Source organism: Electrona antarctica (genome assembly GCF_951216825.1).
Source record: "Electrona antarctica genome assembly, chromosome: 7".
Classification (NCBI taxonomy): Eukaryota; Metazoa; Chordata; class Actinopteri; order Myctophiformes; family Myctophidae; genus Electrona; species Electrona antarctica.
Window position 1 is genome coordinate 17,028,291 of NC_136812.1, and position 21,834 is coordinate 17,050,124.

The window sequence follows — 21,834 nt, forward strand, 5'->3', positions numbered from 1 at the left end:
GTGCGCGCAGTGATCACACCCCATAGCCGGGAAGGATGGAGGGTTGGTCTGCTTTTAATGTTTATATTTTCATTTATTTTTAAGCGAATATTATCTAGCAGCTATGGTGTGTGGACTGTGGAAAGTTGAAACAGGAAGGTTGGTGGTGCAAATTGCAATAGAATAACATAAGGCTCAGGCAGCAAAGTTTTACCGTCTGCGGTTGCTAGACAACCAGTTAGCCAATTACAGTGCGACGAAAACGTCCTTTGGGCCTATGGGCTCTAGACTCTACTCTTTGCTAGTGGCCACCCTTGTCATATTTATTCACGCCGGGCAAGATGGCGGTGATATGGCCGAGTTGTTATTACCAGTCGACATGATCGGGCATTTTTATCCGTATATAAAATTGAGTCAGACATATATACTTGACTATATAGTGTACATATTTACCGGATGACGAGTATCGACGTCGGTCTGTTTTTTTTTGGACGTTTCAAAGGTTTTTTCCCCTCTTTCTTACAAAATGTCAAGGTAGCAGCTCGGTCGGTCGCTAACCTACCAGTTGGCTAACGGAGACTTAGCTAGCGGAGCTAGCTATCACCACAGCGAGCCTCCAGCAAAGTGTAGTAGAATGGGAGAAAAGCTTGAGCTCAAGCTAAAATCGCCGGTTGGAGCCGAACCCGCAGGCTACCCGTGGCCGCTGCCAGTATACGTAAGTATTTGCACAGCAAGTTAAGAGCGTGAACGACTTCAGAGTTTGGGCTGTGTTTTACCTTTTGTGTTAGCTCATTGCTGCTAACAGTAGCTAGCCTAAAGACCCATGGCAGCAGCACGTCTGCATGGTCGTCGGGCAGGTCATACGGGTCGGGATGTGGTGACACAGACAGTGTGGGTCTGCAAGATGTCTATTGGTCACGATGACTGACCGGACATTTAAAGCTTCACCAGAATCGCCACATACCTTTAGCTGTTGTTGTTGCCTGTGTGTGGTTGTCTGGACTTTGTAGCTATTGTTTACAGTCTGCACACACTCGTGCACAGATGCTCACTGTCATGCAGTCTGAAGGCTCTGTACAATGATGAAATATCACCGAATGTATTAACGATGACATTATACCGAATGTCACTACTGGAAGAGGAGCTCGGGGATGTCCTGTGAGTGACACACGCCATGGTGTTTTTTGTTTGACTCATTTTCGCAACAAGATTCTGCTTAGTTGCGGTAGTTGCTGCTGGCCAATGTCTAAATGTGATTTGGAGACCGTGAGACATTTTGTTCTGGTGATATATTATGAATGTAAAAAATGTATTAGAGTCGTTGCATGCAATGTTTTGCACAAATAAACATATAACCATGTCATTTAAGTCTGAACCATCACATGGTACCCAAAAATATGTTTGGAAAAGAGTAAAAGACCAGCTAGCTAAGCTACTACGGGAAGATTAAACACAATGAGTATTTTAACACTGGTTGAGAACGTTTAAAAAGGGAAGTGGCCCTTGAAGTTGGTTCATTGCATGCATGTCAGCTTCACTGAATGAAAACTGTTGAGTCTTTGCAATAGAGCATTCCATGAATGCTTCCTTTTTCATCCCCATTCCCTAGTATCTTTCTGATCACAGCAGGCCAGTTGTGTGTGGGTAGACGGAACTGTATGCATCCAGCGAACCCCTGCTTTGATGTGGGATTGAAATGCCTAATGCTATTGCAATCATGTACTGTATATTCTGAGGCAGATTGCTCTCTCCTCATTATATATGGCATACCATACCAGAGGGGATAGACAGTTTGTTACATGCTGTCAACGCATGCCAGCGGGTGATTCTTTGTAGTAATATCATCTGAAAGTAACAAAAAGGCTCTGTGGTTCCTTTGGTGGTATTTACTATTTAGTGAGTTTCAGCGTAGACTCGTATTTTTCTGTGATTGTGGGCAAGACACAGCTGCCAGCTAGTGGTGAGAAAATTCAGTTTTTCTTTAAGTGGGGTCTTCCGTCTGTTGCCTCAGTCATAACATAACTCTGTGCCTACTCTAGCACTAGACTGCTGTTTGCTCCCAATGGAAAACGAAACCGTTTTCTCACTCACAGTCAGCAGCATTACCGCAGTTGATGCAATCAGCCTCTCTGCTTGTCCTTGGCTGACTGACTGACTGAGTGACCCTCCCTTTACACTAGTAGGCTGGCGACAGATAAGAATACTTGCATTCTGAGGCCCCTCCCTTCAGGAAGAGAAGCCCATTACCCGTCACGCAATCTAGAGACCAGAACCACTTCCTAATGTTTGGACTGTAGGGAGAGCCATGTTTGGAATTTAATATACCACTGGCCTACATCCTATAGCTATACAGGGACTAGACTTGTGCTGAATTAGAACCAGCTGACAGACCTTATTTTGGGAAAGGCATGCATGCATTCAGAGCTCTGCAATATGGAACCTGTTCATGTGGAGTGCTTGCTCCTCCGGGGTTCAAAGGGAAAGGCTGCCCAGGCAAACGCTCCTCCTCGCGCTTCTCTCTCATCTCCTGTCCATATGGCTGGCTCTGCAGGGATTGAAGTCACAGAGGATGTGAGACGCAGCCAGCTACCACATGAACTCTAGTGTCCCTATTATATTCTGAATCTGTGGGCGAACAACATTCAGCAAAATCTACAAGCTCCCTGCCCATTGTGACCTGCATTGTGATTGCATGTTGTGAGCTTGTAGATCAGCTATTTTCAGCAAGTAGATTTGGTGTAGAGGGAAAATGAAAATTAATATATAAGCGGACCAAGTATAGTGCCCCGGGGGATCCCGGTCAACTAAGTATATAGGGTTAAGTGGTTAAAATCTCTCTGTTGCTGTGCGTTTAACAAATAATATGGTGGTGGTTTTTCTACTATGTTGCATTCTTGCTGTCATATCTGTGTTTTTTTTTGTTGAACTGCAAACCACTGCTACAGATCCCACCATGTACATTCTAGTATTTTCCAGTCCTACGGAGTGGGCAGATTTCTTATCGCACCCACTGAGTAAACACACTGTTGTCTGTATGTGGAGAACACAACACCATGATTGTTTGTGTGCAGATTGTATGCCTGCTCCGAGTCCTACTTCAAGTCAATGTCCAGGACCAAGAACCATTAAAACAAAGAATACACACACACACACACACACCACACTTCTGCGCAGCTGCAAATCTAAATCATCTGTAAATGCTTCCATATGAAGACTAGCTCTTCTGCTGTGCTGTTCTTTGTTCATCTGGTTCTGGGTGTGGGGCACTATCTACGACTCCATGCTATGCCTTTAAAGACCGCTTGATTTAAGTATGGTGTGTGACTCTGGTCTGTCATTCATATTTACACACTGTAGTAAAACATTAGTATCAATCATGTCTATTGAAGTGTCAGTGTTAAGCAACGGTGTGAACACAATTGTTAGCATTGTATGCAGTATGCACAGGAGGACCGGTTTAGTATAGTCGTCTGGACGGTGTTTTTAATGAATGTATTATATGTAGTATATTGTCTATTAACAGCAACAGCTAGTCAAAGATACCCCCCCTGCCTTATACAACCTGTTTATTTGTGATGAAAGAGGGTTCACCGTTTAGAATAGTTTGCATGAAATTCTTAAAGGTGTAGTGAAACGGAAATGGGGGGGGCATTTTATTTAGAAGTTTCAGCTTGAAACGCTGGCTCTGAAGTTTCTGAACCAAGCAGAGCGTCGCATCCCTCCAGGCTATGGCTTTTAGTCTGTGACTTTCTCTCACGTGCAGTGTCGTTTGTAAACAAAGTGGCAGACTGGCAGAGACGTGGGGCAAAGCCAGGGGATTATTTCTAACCTATACACAACCTATATACATATTATACCGTGATGATTAAGTTTAAGACTAGTAATACACTGTCTGGATGTCATCTTGAATGAGATTAAAAACGGAGTAGTTCTTTAATCAAAACCAGCTGTGTTTGAGGACAATGAAAAGCAATGGGAATCAAACTGGTGAGCTTCATTTTATTGGCTTTTATTGATGTGGGCCTCGCCCTCGACGCGTCATCACGCAGCACACTTTCGTTTTCAGGAAGTAATTAAACAAATATTTTTATGGACTTTTGATATAAAAACACAAATGAGAATTTGCCAATTGTCTTTGCCATCCATTGTTAGTTATGCCCATATGATGACCACATATATGGTTCATTTCACTACACCTTTAAATGAAAATGAAAATCAGACCCATCTGAAGTGAGTAGTACTGTACTGTACAATTTACAATTTAGGCATTTAGCAGACTCTCTTAATCCAGAGCGATTTACATTAAGCAATAACAAAAGCATGGCATACATCACATATATAAAAAGTAGTTATCATGAATCATGCGTAAACTAAGAACGTAACAGTGGAGTATCTATGTTAACTATACATACTATACTATATAATATATTATACATGTGTACTATAAAGTGCTATGACTACATAAAGTGCAATTCTAGAGCTGTCTACGTAACAAGCTATAAGTCTGTTTAAAATACTATCTAAGTCTACATAATGTGCTATCTAAGGGGCTAGGCTAGGGCAAGTGCTACGGGCCATGGTGGAGTCTGAAGAGGTGGGTTTTCAGACTACGGCGGTACTGTACTGTACTGTACTGTATTGTACTGTATTGTACTGTACTGTACTGTACTGTACTGTACTGTACTGTAAAAAAAAAAATCAGTTTATTTATAATATTGAGCAGTGTAGCATGCATGATTGTCTTTACCAAAGTGATCATCTGCATTTCTCAGACTAGATTGAACTGAATTGTAAGTAAGTCAGAGAGGCTTATTGTCTATATCAGCCAGGGTGCAGGAGTCTATCCCCGTTTCAATGTGCTAGACCTCTGGGAGATGGATTGCTGAGGTGGAGCGCAACCATCTACCATCAGCTCCCAGTACCTACTGCACGACATCAAGCTGTGCTCCTCATATGCTGAGTTGTCGGTGCCCGGGTTCGAACTCATGAGTCATGACCTTGCGGTCAAAAGGCGAGTGCTAAATATGACACTGTGCTATGGTTAATTAATCACGGATAACTGTGGCGGAAACACACCCATCTTTACAAAACAATTGGAAAACACCCATCCCTAATGTCTTATCTGTCATTGTAAAACGGATGGGCATGACGTCAAGGCATTTCTACATAATGTCTGTGGCACTGTGTGCAATGTGTGCATGCACAGGCACAGCACATCTCAACACCTCACTGCCTTTTGATCGGCAACTTGCCCCAAATCTCAACTAGCAAACAGCTGGGCAGTACATTTATCGAACAGTTGTTCTCTTGTCTCAACAGCATCTTAGACTCTGATGTAGGGATATTAAAGGTATACGTTAAAGATATGCCACGTTTGATAGTATAGAATAAGGCTTAATAAAGTGATTAAAACGATGAAAAACAAGACGTATGCCATATATCAATAATACGATTGTCCTACCCGTCCCAGACAATATCTAGTCTCATATTATGACATCAAATGTAATATATTGCCCCAAAATGCCCAGCCTCAAGTTAAATACAGACACACACAGGTATGCACACACATGCCAGTTCAATAAAGCAATATCTTTCTACCTTTTCACATTCAATTTAAAGGGGGGGGGGGGGTGAATACTGTCAAATAGTATATGCTGCGGTATTTCAGATACTGTACTGTTAACAGTGCAGGACCGTTTCTTTGAAAAACAAAGAAGGTCCCGCACACTGTCAGACTCTTGCCAAAATGTTGCTCTTTATTAGGTCGACGTTTCGGTCGATTAGACCTTCATCAGGACAGTCCTAATTAAGAGCAAAATTTTGGCAAGAGTCTGACAGTGTGCGGTACCTTTTCTTTGTTTTTCAAAGATACCCTTTTTAATATATGATCTATTGCCCTACGCATCTGTCACCAGCCTTCTGAGGTGTGCATCGGTCTTTTGCTAAAAAAGATACTGTACTAGTGTGAACTGTCATACCATTACATCCCTTTTGATAGCAAAAGCAGTGCAAAAGAAACGTATCATGACTTTCGAGGAATGTGTTGTTTTTCTACACTGTCTGATGATGCAACTTATGATGCAAGTTAGTTAACCTGCCCTGTCTCCATGTGCAGTGCAGGGGGGTGGGGTTAGTCATTATGTTCTTGTGGGCTGATGTGTGGAGGATTGCGTAGTAGAGAGGTGTATACTATTAAGTCATTCTCCTACACTCGTAGTAGAGAGGTGTATTAAGTCATTCTCCTACACTCCCTCGTCTGTCACGCCACGGAGATGACGGCATAAACACATCAGTCCTGCCCGCAGTTCAGGGGAGTGGAGAGAGTCTCCTACTCTTTCTGTTTCCGTCTCTCTCTCTCACACTCGCACACTCAGACTGTGTTTATTTTTAGCATCAGCACGTCTTCGGTGTTGCTGTGTGGTGTCTTTGTGTGAGAGGCACGAACGAATCTCCCCGCCCCCTCAACATCCCGTAGTCTCACCATGAACTGAAACATTCTCATGCACACACACTCCCACGCACACCGGTAGACCGTACCGCACCCTCTACTCAGAAAAACAGCCACCAACTAGCTACTGTACAGTACACACACCTACCTGTACAGCATTAACCCTTCACAGTACAGTAGTAACTCACTCACTTTGCCAAGAGTCAAACTACATTGGCTTGTTCACAAGGTATTACCTGGCCGACTCCTTGCTCTACAGCATTTGAGGTTATTGTTTTTTATAATGTATAATATGTTGTTCTGAGGCATAACAAAACTGAAGAAAATGTGTGAGATATGAAGAGGAGGCTTTGCGTTATGCGCATGACACGTGCGTGCCTTCCGTGCCATGGTGGAGCGTACTGTAGTGGCGCGCGATATTGAGCGGGAAGATGTGAGTGATCTCTTAGCTCAGTCAGTGTGGTGCAGGGCTTCAAACATCTCCGTTTCAATTTCTCCCTCCGCTTCCAAAACCCTTCTACCCAATACCCATATCCCTATCTTATCTCCTGCTTTTCTTTCCCCCATTGAGAGAGGCTGTCCTTGGCAGTGTGCTGAAGTAGGAGACAGAAAGTGGGTCAGTGGGTCATCTCGGGCAACAGGCTCTGCTCTGGGTGTGACCAGAGCCCTGCTGTTTCTTCCAGGGAGTGGCCACAGTTTAGCATCTCCAGCTACCATGACCAACTATAGATAGATAGCTGTCTCGCATGTAAATGAAAATTAGCCTGACGGATAAAGAGAAACTGAGGGATCTATGGAACTGTCTAGCTGTTCTAGGTCCTTTGTAGCACAGATAGCTTTGTAGTAAGCAGTTTCAGTGACAGAATGTCATATTATTATCTCTGCCAGGCAAGGGCAGACGACTAGGAAGAGAATAAATTTTTGCCCCTGTACGTTGTGTCTGTGTATAGGTAATCTTGGTCACAACGCTGGACCAACTTGCATGAAACTTGATATGCACACTCCCAGTAAGTCAAGAAAGAACCCTTCACCTCACATTTTGTTTAATTGGCTTCATGGTGGCGCTATAAAAGACCACTTCAAGATAATGACACAACCATAGACATAGAAAGGTAGATGCCTCATTCGCAGCTGCAATTCACCATTTGTCAAGTCCCGCCCGTGGTTGTGCCCCTCTTCGCACCCATTGGTTGACGTTTTGTGGTTGGACAAAAATCCTTTCTCTCCATCCACTACCATTGAAATAAGGCGTTTCTCAGTTGCTTCGTATTGATATTCTGTGCACTCAATTGTTATTTTAATCTTGGTGTCAGTAAAAAGGAACATCATAGGTGCAGCATGGTGACTGGGCATATCATGTTTGTTTTTTGCAAAAATGTTCTAGCAAATTCAACATAAACAAGGTGGAACCAGGCACAAGGCAGAAAGAGCCTGCTGGTTTCAGTCGGGGACCAATCAGAAGGCTGACAAAGGGTGAATTCATTGGAGCCCATAGTTATATGGAGTGTCATAGCGGCGTCCAGTCACATGACTCGCGTCCCTTCCTTTTTAATATTACGTTCCTTGGCACCAATGCGGAAGCTTGCCCTCACTTGCGAGCATCCGCCCCAGAGCCCATTTACGCTTAACTAACATTTAGCATTGTCTTCAAAACAAAAAACTGGTTTTGCTACTAGTACTACTCCTCCTACAATCCCCTGATCGTTGATAAACACTGAGGTTTTCTCTGTGCTTCCGGGAAAAAATATAAATAAATTGGCAGTGCGACCATCCGTTCCCTAGTAGGGTCCATTGAAAATATCATGCTGGCCAAAAATGGAGAGGAACGACTTTTATTGGTGTGGCTGTTTTTTTTTTGTGATCACTGAGTGAAATGGAGACCCACAGGTTAGCAATGCGCCATTTAGCGTAAACACTGAAAACACTGTTGTGTGAACGCATATTGCACAGCTCTGTGAGTGATTATCTACTGCGATCGTACTGGAGTTAAATCTCTGACTACTTACAAGGTGAGGAAATATGAAAAAATACCTGGCACTGGGTGGTAAATGTAGGTATTTATCCTGGGATGCACACGCAGATTAGACACACCAACGGACCGACATTCGGAAACAACGGTTGGATATGTGCTGCTCCCTTGCTTGTGGTTACTTAGGGTTAGGTTAGGATTTGAGGTCGGTCTAATGACAGTCGGACCAATAGTATTTCTAAAATAAAGCCTGTACTCATTTATTATAGCAGTGAATGAGTTAGATTACTAGTCCATTGCGGAGTCGGGTTGCATCATTGTGTTGACAAGTGTGGATACATGGATTCAACTGAATTCCACAGCTTTATTAGACAATCGATGTCTGTGTCCATGATTTGATTTAAATGACCTAACTCTTGTCACACAATGTCACACAACTATAGGGCACCGTTCTTGAATGCATCGTGAAATCGATCATTCATTGACATGAGCAATATTTCATCAGTTTCAATGTTTTGTTTAATTACTCAGCCACATCATGAACGCAACACATCCAATGATTCCCAATTTTGAATCACATGTTGACAGTCCTCTGTAGAGCAGATAGTATGTAGACCTACATCCAAAAGCACTTTTCACATAGGGACTGGGAGTGCCACAAATCTGAAATGTTGCATCATCTGTCTTCGGTCAGCATCCTTCCCGCTGCAACCTGTGACTGACACAGCCCTGGGTTGTCCACCCAGCCTGGCTGTGTTCCAAGGATCCCCCCTCTAGTTGAATTGTTGTATGTAAAAAAAGTATTAAAAAATATATTTTTGGCATCTGCCACTTACTAGATTCATTGATTAATTGATCAAAAAGCTCAAAGCTCAAACCCACAAAGCAATATATTTTTTTCAAGAGTGTTGCTGTGCACAAACACAGTAGCATTACAGATTAAATACAAAAAACTACCTACCTAAGTACCTATTCCATTTCTCTGTTCCAAGTGCATTTGACTTATATGAAACACCAGTGCCGCTATTAAACTATATTTAAACTATTTTCAGCAATGGTATAATATTCTTTTTTCGGTAGGTACTGTAGATCTTGTCATTTGGAAAGTAGCTCTCAAGTCAAAAAAGTGTGGGCACCCCTGGTCTATACTAATTGTTATTATTGCAGATAATGACAGCTCTTTGGAAATAGCCCGTGGCAGTTTTACATAATGAGCCCATTGAGAATGCCTAATCCAGAGTCTCTTGTCATTCCTGGATAGCCTAAACACGGCATTAAACATGTCATTGATAGTGACTGAAGGGTTGTGTGTTTAGCAGTGAGAAGTTGAATCAAACATAATGCTCAGTGCTGTTTTTGTTGTTGCCTGTGTTACACAAGCCTTGTCAGCTTGCCGTTCTGAACACATTAATTTAATGGTGACTGCTGGGCATTACTGACCTCATCTGATCTTATTATACAGCCTGTCTAGAATGTTGACCTGGCCTGTTGTCTTTTTTTCTAGAAACATTGTCAGGCCTCTTTGTGCTACCCGGAGAATGTGAAAAAGAATGATACAACACTTCATAGAGTGTTGTTTTCTGTTTGCTGCATACAGTATGTTAGATGTTGTTTAAGACTTTGCTCTACAGCAGGGCTAGGCTAGGCAACCTTTGGCACTGGTGAGGTGCCAATTTTGTGCCAAAATTGGCACAAAGGAGGGTGATCACTGGCACAAGTGTGAGAGAGATACATTTTGCTTTAAAGGAGCATTCAGTGATTTTGGTGATTTGGAGAAAAAAAACGGTACGCCCCGGTAACAAGATGTGCACATGCACACGCTCTACAGTGGGGGAAGTACAACAGACCAACAGCACGTGCACCAAGGCCTGCCCCACTCGATCATGATTGGTGGAAGGCCCCTCTCATACTGATTGGATGAAGGCTTTGCCACCCAACGCCCAAACCGAAACTAGGGTTTTTTGACCCCAGGGGCTCACTGGGGACAGGGAGGAACTCCTTATGTTTTTTTGTTTTGTTGTGATAATCCTCCCTACTATAGAGTGTGCTGACCATATAAGTAGTTCCTCCCTGCAGTCCCTGTCCCCAGTTAACCTCTGGGGGTCAAAAAGCCGTAGGTTTCGTTTTTGGCTAGGTGGCCCAGCCATCATCCAATCAGGATAGAGAGGGGCCTTCCACCAATCATGATCGAGCGGGGGGCGGGCCTCGGTGTGTGTGCTGTTGGCCTGTTGCGTGTCCCCCCACTGTAGAGTGGGGACACACATGTGCACATCTTGTTACCAGGGTTTTTTCCAAATCACTGAATGCTCCTTTAAAATAAACTAAATTAATTAAAAAAATAAATGAAGTCCCTCACATTTGTATGTAAATTACACATAATTCTACATTTATTAAAACACATGGGCAAAGCCTGTGCCAATGTGAGTTGCAAGAAATTATTCACAATCAATGATGTTCTTTGCCAATGATGTAGTTCTAGTTCTAAACGTCAAATTGGATTGTACACATAAAGGACATGACAAAGCTGAGGTGCCCATTTTGGCTAATTAAAATAAAGTTTGTTTGTCGCTCTCTCTTTCTAGGATAAACACCATGACGCTGCTCATGAAATCATCGAGACCATCCGGTATGTGGCTTTCCTTCTCTAATCCATGAATTTACTGTACACTCTAGTGTGTGTGGGTGTGGGGGTGTGTGTGTGGAGGGGGGTGTGTGTGGTGCGAGCGTATGCATCTGGATGTTTTTTTTAACAGCTTTTTTGTTGTAGGTGGGTGTGTGAGGAGATCCCAGACCTCAAGCTGGCCATGGAAAACTACGTACTCATTGACTATGACACCAAATGGTGAGACAAGGGTCATAAGTGCAAGTACTGTACCTTCAGCAGTGGGAATTTCTATTTTCTACTGCAACTGTGGATGTTTGAGCTCAAAGTAAAAGCATGCAAAGGAATACAAAGGTTCACATGAGATACTTATTGAGCTATGAATACCAGTGTGGTATGTGTTGAACTCTATACATTTGGTTTTTTGGTATTTCGTAGTCACTTTGCAATTAGTATTGATAGATGTACTGTTAAAATACATTGCCACAGTTAAATAATGTTCCTACTTTGGTGTGTTCTCACAGTTTTGAGAGTATGCAGAGACTTTGCGACAAATACAACAGAGCCATTGACAGTATCCACCAACTGGTGAGTCCATTTCTGTGACACTCCTAAGTGTGTGTGTGTGTGTGTGTGTCTAAGTGTGAACAGATTTACCGTACTGTTGGAAGAGGTAAAATCTGCATATGTCCAAATGTGTGTGTCTGTCCATGTTCCAGTGGAAGGGGACCACGCAGCCAATGAAGCTAAACAAACGTCCATCCAATGGACTGCTGAGGCACATCCTGCAGCAGGTGTACAACCACTCGGTGACTGACCCTGAAAAACTCAACAACTATGAACCCTTCTCCCCGGAAGTGTACGGAGAGACCTCCTTCGACTTGGTGGCTCAGATCATTGACGAGATGGAGATGAAAGATGACGACACCTTTGTGGACCTTGGCAGTGGTTAGTTTTTTGATCGTCCGCTATAAGTGAGCAGCACAGTGCTTTTTGAAATGTGGAACCATTACTTGTAAATGAGTACTGGCCTTCAATGCCCAGACTCAGGAAGTGAATAACTTGAATGAATTCAGTGTCTTGAAGTCTTGAATTCAGTGCGTTGACGTCTGTCTGTCAGCCCGCCTGCCGTCTGTCTCTGTGTCTTGTCCCAAGGAGGTTTGTCCTACAAATCGTTTTTTTCTTACTCATAGGAGTGGGGCAGGTAGTGCTGCAGGTTGCTGCAGCAACCAACTGTAGACACTACTATGGTGTGGAGAAAGCAGACATTCCAGCTACCTATGCAGAGGTAAATAAACATCCCTGATGAAGTGAACACAAAAGCACTTGAGATTGTGTTCAGTGAACTCTAAAATTCTCCTTCTTCGTAAAGGACTGATGTTGAGTATTGTCTCTCTTTCAGTCCATGGATAAAGAGTTTAAGAAGTGGATGAGATGGTATGGGAAGAAGCACGGAGAGTACACGGTAAGTTTGATCTAACAGTGTTCCCTGCTTTAGTAGCGCTTCTAATTCTGCAGGACATTAAATTATCCAAACTCTTAGTTGACCGAAGTCCCCTGTTGCTGTCTTATAGGTCTGCTCCTTTTTTCCTTCAACACCACAATTCACCAATCTGCAAGCTTGTAGATCTGCTATTTCTCCCCTGAATAGGGATACTAGCATTCATGTGGATAAATATTATACATGGACTTAATTTAAACTGCTTCTTTAGAAGACTTTCAAATGGAAAGTAAGAACATATTGCTGACTACAGGCCCCCAGAGCAACCATTTTCATTCTTGATTAATGACCATTCATGAGCCCCTCTAGAGATGTGGGCTAAAATAAAGACATTGCTACACAAATTGAAATATGATTTGCTTTTGAATTTCCTTTATTTTTATTTTTATTTTTTTGTTCCCAAGAATTTAGTCACTGTCAATTCCTTCCATATATATGGTCCCAGCTACTTAATTTCAGCTGACAATGAAAAGATTCACCGGGCTGGTATAACGGCGGAAGATGCTATTCCTTCAGTTCTGCTCCCTGCTGAATAGGCTAGTGCAGCAACAGAGATTGCCCGGCCAAGCCGGAGGCACCATGGACGGTCCCACAGAGCTCTATACTAGGTTTTCTAGCATTTCTCTCTACACTAAATCTCTTTGCGACACATTACGAGCTTGTAGATTGGCTATTTCCGGTGAACGTTCGCCCTCAGAATAGGGACACACATCATGTGTTCAATATAGTAGCTGTACTCTCTCAGCACGCAGGTGTTTGTGAACCAGTGTAGCTCACTTGCTCCTAATATTGTTTCAGCTGGAACGGGGTGACTTTTTGTCAGAAGAATGGAAAGAACGGATAGCCAACACAAGGTGGAGTAGCACAGCAAGTCCCAAATACACACTGAAAGACACAGTTACAAGCATTATCTTTTGTCATACTTATTATTATTTCTTCCTTCTAAAAATGTCTACTATGCCATACAAAGTTTGATCAGTGATCTGAGGTTATTTAGAGGAAGGGTAAGTGATAGTCTTTGCTTAACAAAAGGTTAAATCACTATATTCTGATCGTAATCATTTGCTATAGAGCGTCGCAGTCCCGCCCACTACCATGGACCAGGAAATGATTCTCCGTTCATTTTCCTCATAGACATTTCAGAAAGTATTTATTTAAAGACGTTTACGCCGCGGACAAAGCCAACTCGAGTCGTGACAAATCATGACAACAAACACAATTATTTGGGCCGAACAAATAATTAGAAAGAAGAAAAAAACGGCAGGTTACAACACTTTTTGTTGTTTTTCTTCTTTGTAATTATTTGTTTGGTCCAAAATATTGTTTGTGTTGTCATGAGTTGTCACGACTCGATTTGGCTTTGTCCGCGGCGTAACCGTCTTTAAATAAATACTTTATGAAATGTCTATGAGGAAAATGCATTGGGATTCATTTCCTGGTCCATGGTAGGGGGCGGGACTGCAACGCTCTATAGTGTTTGTTCCGTAACCGGGGTCTTCCTGTCTCTCCAGCTCTTTAATAAACAGATACAATTTCAGGTAGGTGACAAAATTTCAGCTATCAGGAGAGAGTAGCCATTCGTGAGCTTTCTTTTTATAGTGTTCCAGTTCCAATTTTGTCTGTTCGTTTATTTGTGTCATCACTTCCAATTCCACTTGTTTAATCTGTATCCTGACTGCGTTCTCTGTCCTGATTGGATAAAATTGGTATCCCGACCTGAAAATGCTTTTTCTGTTTAATAAAAAGCCGGAGAGACATGGAGACTCCTGTTACTGAATAAACACTAGTCTATAGTAATGAGTACTATCACAATATAGAGCTTTTTTTACACTTATTTTAACAAAAGAAAATCACTTACCCTGCCTTTAAGATCCTGTCTTTGTATTTTATTTTGACATGTATGGCATGTTTGTCTAAATACAAATATCTTAAAAAAAGAATGATCTCGGAAAGCTAAAACTTGTCCCTACTTTTCACAGAGCAAGACATTTTACCCACATAATTCTGTTTAAATGTCCCCAATCCAACCTAATTCCCCCCCCCTCTTCTCCCTTCTCTGTCCTGCAGTGTTATTTTTGTAAATAACTTTGCCTTCGGTCCAGAGGTGGATCACCAGCTGAAGGAGCGTTTTGCTAACATGAAGGAAGGTTGGTAACTTGACACCAACCAACACATTGCTCTTGAGTCTTTGGCAACGACTGGAATCCATTACTGATCTCCCCCAGAGTGCTATCCTGTTGATTAGCTTAGCTTTCTGTGACTTGCACTGGATCCTGTTAATGTTGTTTGCAGAGACGGTAAATTGGACTCTACACGTCCATCTCCTAATTTACACTGAAGAAACCCCAATTTGTGGGCCATTTAACTCCACTTAGTGACACACTGATCAAAGTGTGGAAGACAAGATTATTAACTGGTAGTAACTAATAGCCTTTTTAACACCAGCCAGACCATTTGCTCTGTGTGGGAGACACCCACATGTATTGTATTGCTGGTGTTGGGAGTGACACCTGGACTTATTTAAAAGGCGTATTTTTGCAGCTGTTCTTATTAGAGATTAAAAGGAGAGAGTGGCTGATGATAGCTAATGCCAGCTGTGTCAACATGGGGCACTTGATCTTTGACCGTAGCAGCCTTGTGACCAACTCAAGTAACCTCTCTTGCTGCCCACCCCCAGTTGCAAACCAAATATGACAGGATGATTAATGGGTCTATTGATTATTGTATTTATAGGAGCTTGTTATTGATCATTGTTTGCATCAGGTAGAGTGCCAAGTAAATACATATCTTCATATCCAGTATACAATGTTAAAATTTGACAACCTTTTCCCGTTTCTTTTTTAGGTGGAAAGATTGTGTCCTCGAAACCATTTGCACCGCAGAATTTTAGAATAAATATTCGAAACTTGAGCGGTATGTATCCTGGGAGTGTTTTCTAAACAAATTATTTTCTCAACAAATCCTCAAATCGGTTTACATTGTAAAACAATACCTTGCTTTCTCTTTCTCTCTGTCTTTTAGACATCGGCACAATAATGCGTGTGGTGGAGCTGTCTCCACTGAGGGGCTCTGTGTCCTGGACAGGAAAGCCAGTCTCCTACTACCTGCATACCATAGACCGCACCATAGTGAGTCTTCCTCTTCCATTGTTTTCAGCTGTCTGTTCTTAGTTCTCTTGACTTCCGTTGAAGACTTTGATGCTCCACTTGAAGTGGTGTTTCTTTTGCATTATTATTATTTTGTTGGTGTCAGACAAATGTGAAATCAAAGAGAATGTTCTACAAAGCAGTAAGGCTGTACCCTTCAGCAGGGATTTTCGAGCGGACGGCCGAACCATTCGTTTCTAATTTAATAAAAAAATAACCTACGAGCTCCGAACCTCCGATAGAGGGCTGCAACGGGCGGTCAGCCGTGCGCGGGCGGTCAAGATAAAATCAGCGGGCCCCGCGAATCCCGCATCCTCCCGCAATTAAACAGAGATACAGAGAGATACAGAGCTTATATACACTTTAGGAAGATATGAATGTCTGAGGAGAACGTTCCCTACTGCGCTGGAGTCTGGCCAATGCACAGGCATGTTCCCAAAGCATATTCATGAGCACACTCCGCAGGCACGGCACGTGGCCGCACCTGTCATTCATTAGCAGCCTAATCAACTCTGTGAGAACTTAAGTGAGAGTTTTACCGTCCACGGAGCAGTTTATCCTCTGTTCTAACCACCTTTTTGCTTTTCCCTGTGTGCGGCTGTGCGCCACTCTCAGCAATAACGTGGAACAGAACAAAATAAAAGGATGAGTTGAGTACAAAAAACTACCAGCGCACCCCCCTCTCTCTCTCTCTCTCTCTCTCTCTCCCTCTCTCTCCCTCTCTCTCTCTACCCTTCATGTGCGCTGTGCTGCCTCCGTGACACAATATTTATAATATAATATATATAGCATAATAGGCCTGCCTATAATGTCCAGTCGCTTCCCATCTATCTGTGACTGTGAGCAACTCCACACACAAATGTACTACCCCTCTCTCGTGCCCGCCTGCTCAATCTCAGCAACTGTTTGGGTAAATGTATTTTTTTTTCTCGATCTCCTGCTGTCATGTCATAACCTGACTCCGCCAGATGGGGCAGCAGAGAGTACACTGGGTTCCCCCCTCCTGCTCCCATCTGGGAACTCTCAGGCAGACTTGATGCCCGGCCACAAAACGGCCTGGCCAATCGGCAGCAGCTAGAGGCGGGATAGCTGCTGCTGATTGGCCAGGCCGTTTTGTGGCCGAGTTCCCAGATGGGAGCAGGAGGGGGGAACCCAGTGTACTCTCTGCTGCCCCATCTGGCGGAGTCAGGTTAGTCATGTCATGCAGGACTTTCAAATTATTGTAAATGCAACATGAACATAGTACTCGTATTATGCATATCGCATTCTCGCCTAGATATATTTTCGAGTAAAAAAAAAAAGATTCAAGCCCATTAATTAAGATTCGAGTGCCAACCATGACGAGCGATTGTTCAAACCCCTGAAGGTTCGGGGACAGCCTTACAAAACAGACTGTGCTGTATTTTACAGTGTAGATTTAAACCCCTTCACATTGGCTTATGCCATGGATAGACCAGGCAGCTCAGAGGGGCTGTCCGTCTGGAACTACTTACGTAACAAGATGGCTTAGCTCTGGATTCCACCAGGCACAGATCTAGGACAGTTTCTGACATGCACTGATGCAAAAGGTTTATCAGAATATAATACTCCTGCAGTTATGTTATTAAATGCCTGAGAGAAGGCAAGTCGAGGATGAACAAAAACTATTCCATATAGGTGCGGCTACTGAATAGCCCTACCCAACCATTAGTATAAGTGAAATAGTAAATATAAGCGTAGTGATGTTACAGTAAATAATCTTGACACTGCAATATGACCATATTGCTGCCGATAGGCCTTCATGTAAAAACGCCAGTATAACCATAATGTGCTGTATTTATTTGATATTTATATCAAATCGGCCCAAATATCCATCCATCCATAAATATTCAATGAATCCAAAATGCACAGAGCAAAAAAAAACAAATCTAGATCAATATTACTGTTACTTCAAGTATTATAATCATCAAATTATTCCTTATTCGGTGTTGGTAACTAACTACCACTCACTGTAATAATGACTCACTAAACATTGGAAATATAAAAGGAAGCTCGGCATTGCTCTGTTATCACACATTTGCTATCAGAGCAAAATGTTGTAACATGTCTTGTTCTGTGTCCTTTTTCAGCTTGAAAACTATTTTTCTACTCTCAGAAATCCTAAACTCAGGGTAAGCCATGTTTTTCTCACTGAAAAATAAATGAATAAAATTGAATGAACTGCTGTCCTTATTCTGTTATGACATGACTTTGATCCATTATATATATATATATATATATATATATATATATATATATATATATATATATATATATATATATATATATATATATATATATATATATATATATATATATATATATCTCATGAGCCGTATGCTGTTTCAGGAAGAGCAGGAGGCAGCTAGACGGAAGGACAATAAAAGCAACAGCACCACCCCCACCAAGCCGAAGGAGCAAACCAAGGTGCGCTGCATTATGATTGTGCCGATATTTGATCGTACAGTATCACATATAACCGATTGAAGGGATGAGCACTGATTGGATTTTCCTATGCTACTTACTATCTGAATTAGTACGTAGGACATCGTTCAACATTAAGGAGAGGAGCACCACTTATCAGTGTCACTTGTTATTTAACCAACCAATAAAAACCACACACTCCTACCCTTTACCATGACAGTGGGACGTTCATCAAGATCTGCTGCTCAATTTACAATTTAGGCATTTAGCAGACGCTCTAAATCCAGAGCGACTTACATTAAGCAATAACAAAAAGCATGGCATACATCACATATATATATAAAAAGTAGTTATCATGAATCATGCGTAAACTAAGAACGTAACAGTGGGGTATCTATGTAAACTATACATACTATACTATATTATATATTATACATGTGTACTATAAAGTGCTATGACTACATAAAATGCAATTTTAGAGCTGTCTACGTAACGAGCTATAAGTCTGTTTAAAATACTATCCAAGTCTACATAATGTGCTATCTAAGGGGCTAGGCTAGGGTAAGTGCTACGGGCCATGGTGGAGTCTGAAGAGGTGGGTTTTCAGACTACGGCGGAAGATTGGGAGTGAGGCTGCAGTCGTGTTTACTCGTGTGTACTTCAATTGACTCTTGGTTTCTGTGTGCGTGTGTGAATGTCTTAGCAGCAGCAGGAGTCCTGTGTTGAGGTGGAGCGTCCCAGCTTGGTGCCAGTGGTGAAGGCCTCTCCTAAACCTCGGAGGGCCAGGCTCCTGTCCAAGGGCCGCAAGCTTAATAACAAGAAGCGTGGTCGGCCGAAGAAGGCTGTCGTGGCCGCCACCGAGAGAAAGAACAAGAAGAACCAGAGTGCTTTGGAGCTGCTGCATGCCAAGACGCTGTCTGCAGCGCCCCCTCAGGGTCAGAGGCAAACTAAAATATACACGCATACACAACGCTGTTCCTTCTCAGGCTACAGAAACAGACATGTTGCTTATTTGTTGTCGTTTTCATTCATGGCCTCATTCAGCTGTTTGTGTATTTGACCCAAATAGGAATATGTTTGTTTCCTAAAAATAGATGCATACCGGTCACCTCAGAGTCCCTTCTACCAAGTGCCTCCCAAGGTCCCGCTCTATTCTTCTGGTCAGATACTGCTGAGCGCTACACCCCCTGGCCTGCAACAACTGCTGGGTAAGTTGGACCATCCATCCATGATCCATACTTTTGGGTTAGGGTTCTTCTAGGGTCATTCTATCTGGATGAGCTGTCATGAAGTGGCAGAATGGAAGAACTGCTGTGGTAGAAAAAAAGAAAAGAAAATCTTTTCTCTCCTGACTCTCTTCCCTCTGTGTTTCCCATCTCTGTCTCCTTGTATGTTCTGGCCACAGATAACATCAAGGTTCAGTACCTCCAATTCATGACCTACATGAAGACTCCTCAGTACCGCACCAGCCTCCAACAGCTCCTTGAGCAGGAGAAGGTAAATCAGATGTATTATATTCAAGATTCAAAGTTATTTGTCACATGCTTTTACATGTATGTGCAGTGAGATGATGTTGTAGACTCTGTTGGACTGTGCTAACATGTAATGGCCAGCTAATATAAGGTATAATATAAGGAAGTAGTAATATTACATAATTAAGTGTTGGTAAACCTAAATAAGTGTGGAAAAACATACAGACTGATGTAGAAGATCATAGACTAGCATGTTGAATTTAGAGTTGCACCTTCCCTGCAGTGTGGTGGCAGTGGCTCAGGAGGAGGTAGAGTAGCCATATTGGAATAGCATATGATTTAATAATTTTCATAGTACCTCATGTGTCTCCCCTAGAATTAAGTTGTAGCTGCAGGTGCAAATATTTAAACCCATGTGCAAAACATTATGCCCTCAAAATAAAGGCCCTGACAGATAAATCAGTGATGCAAGCACAATGAATGTGCTCTCACACTGACCGTTGTACACAGGTGACGGCAATTCATGATCACGGTGAGCAAAGTCATTGTGTGAACGCAACTGAGGTGCCTGTGTGTGTCTTTGTTCCTCTGTATACTTAAGTCAGTTATCCAGTCCTTTTACGATGGTAGCGCCACCACTCTCCACGTTAATAACTTGGGATACATCACTGAGGATACATCCCAGTTGCATCCTAGCGATGTTTTTTGTTCTTAGTTTTTCTATTTATAGTGACTCATAGGAATAGACTATGTGACAAGTAAACCGGGAATAGTCTGGTGACCACCCGAGAGATGGTTGGCAGCCAGAATGTAGACGGCACCCGGGTAAGCAGTTTGGGTTGGCGCCCCACTGGGATACCTCCCAGTTGCATCCTAGCAATGTTTTTTTAGTTCAACTCTCTTCAACCATCTGACAGCGGTCTTCACCAGTGAATTGAACCTTTTCATGTTTTTGAGTGGTGTAAACCACTCCTACAACTGGCTTTGTTAGTTTGTCTGTCTGTCTGTTCGTACCAAAAAATGAGCATGGTTGCTATGGTCACCCAGTTCAGACATTACGTCAGACCACAGCTGATCAGTCTATATAAGACCTTACACCACTCAGTTCACACGGGTGTGATTTTTTAAAAGATTTGTGCCTTTATTGATAGTTACAGTGTAGATGGACAGGAAAAAGGGAGAGAGAGAGAGAAGGGGAGAGACATGCAGCAAAGGTCGTCATGAACGGGACTTGAACACTAACGCGCTGTCAGGCCAGAGCCTATATGTGGCATGCGCCTGGACCACTAGGCCAGCGGGCGCCCCAAATTGAACCTTTCATTGACAATGAAATAGGATTTCAATGAGGTTGTGTTACGTTCGTAACTTCATGTCTGAACTGAAAGCAGACTTTTTGGGAGTAAGAATGCATTGGTGAATGCATAGCATGGCTCACAGCACAGCTGTGCTGTTGAATGCATACAAGGGAGCCACTGACCTGTACATGGGGCATTGTCATCCTGGAAGAGATCACTCCCATTTTCAGCGCATTCTCACCACAAGGCATCATTGATATTTCGTTGCTTGGTCTGTTGCACAGTGTGCAGGGATTTTGTCAGACCAATTCAATCTTTGTTGCACCATCGATAATGAATTGGTCACAATGGAGGCTAAACATCACAAACGTAACACAACGGCATATGTAGTTGTGTTGGCAAGCTGAATAGGGTAGCAACCAAAGTATATACAGTATTTGCACTCTACAGTGCAAATAGCCATCATTTTTATGGGGTAGAAATGAAATGAAAAGAAACTAGAATGATCCTGAGCTAGGCACTGATTGTGCAAAGAGCTGATCCAAAAATACCTTTTGTGCTGTGTTGGTGAGCGGGTATTTACAGCTTAAAGACAGTTGACCTGATGGTTAGGTCATTGCTCAGAGCTCAGAAAGCTTCCATGGTGACTTTTGGGCAGCACAGGCAAACTTCCACAGTTGGGATGCTACTCCGCATGCTTCTATCATCTGAAACACTAGTAGTACGCCTACTTGGTTGGGTCCAACGTTGGAGCCAATCCAGAAAGTAGAGGTACTTCCGGGTGCTGGTGAGCAACTTTGATTGAAATGAATAGGTTGGACTAGGTCTAGATATATTATAACTCTACGCTCTACTCAAGCATCCCTTTGAGTATATGTCCTGCAGGGAGGGCAGGGGAGAGGATTGTCTGTGTCCTCAGTGATGTGCAGGCCGAGGTACTTATAACTCTTCTTCACCCTCTCCAACTCCAATGGTGTCCC

General features: G+C 42.7%; 1 protein-coding gene across 3 annotated transcripts in view; it reads left to right on the forward strand.

Moving 5' to 3' along the window:
• Positions 1–306: 306 nt before the first annotated feature.
• Positions 307–21,834, forward strand: part of dot1l (DOT1-like histone H3K79 methyltransferase) — a gene marked incomplete at its 3' end in the record, with an annotated part of 38,564 nt that continues 17,036 nt past the window's right edge. For 2 of the 3 annotated variants that reach the window (XM_079504964.1, XM_079504962.1), the window contains exons 1-16: positions 307–694; positions 10,979–11,022; positions 11,164–11,238; positions 11,523–11,586; positions 11,718–11,946; positions 12,192–12,286; positions 12,401–12,463; positions 13,298–13,353; positions 14,567–14,646; positions 15,344–15,412; positions 15,521–15,627; positions 17,754–17,795; positions 18,013–18,090; positions 18,791–19,022; positions 19,182–19,295; positions 19,493–19,584. In XM_079504964.1, coding sequence (XP_079361090.1) covers positions 614–694; positions 10,979–11,022; positions 11,164–11,238; positions 11,523–11,586; positions 11,718–11,946; positions 12,192–12,286; positions 12,401–12,463; positions 13,298–13,353; positions 14,567–14,646; positions 15,344–15,412; positions 15,521–15,627; positions 17,754–17,795; positions 18,013–18,090; positions 18,791–19,022; positions 19,182–19,295; positions 19,493–19,584 — 1,521 coding nt within the window. In that variant the 5' untranslated portion in view covers positions 307–613. The remainder of the gene's footprint in view (positions 695–10,978; positions 11,023–11,163; positions 11,239–11,522; positions 11,587–11,717; positions 11,947–12,191; positions 12,287–12,400; positions 12,464–13,297; positions 13,354–14,566; positions 14,647–15,343; positions 15,413–15,520; positions 15,628–17,753; positions 17,796–18,012; positions 18,091–18,790; positions 19,023–19,181; positions 19,296–19,492; positions 19,585–21,834) is intronic. The other variant, XM_079504963.1, reaches the window with a different exon arrangement.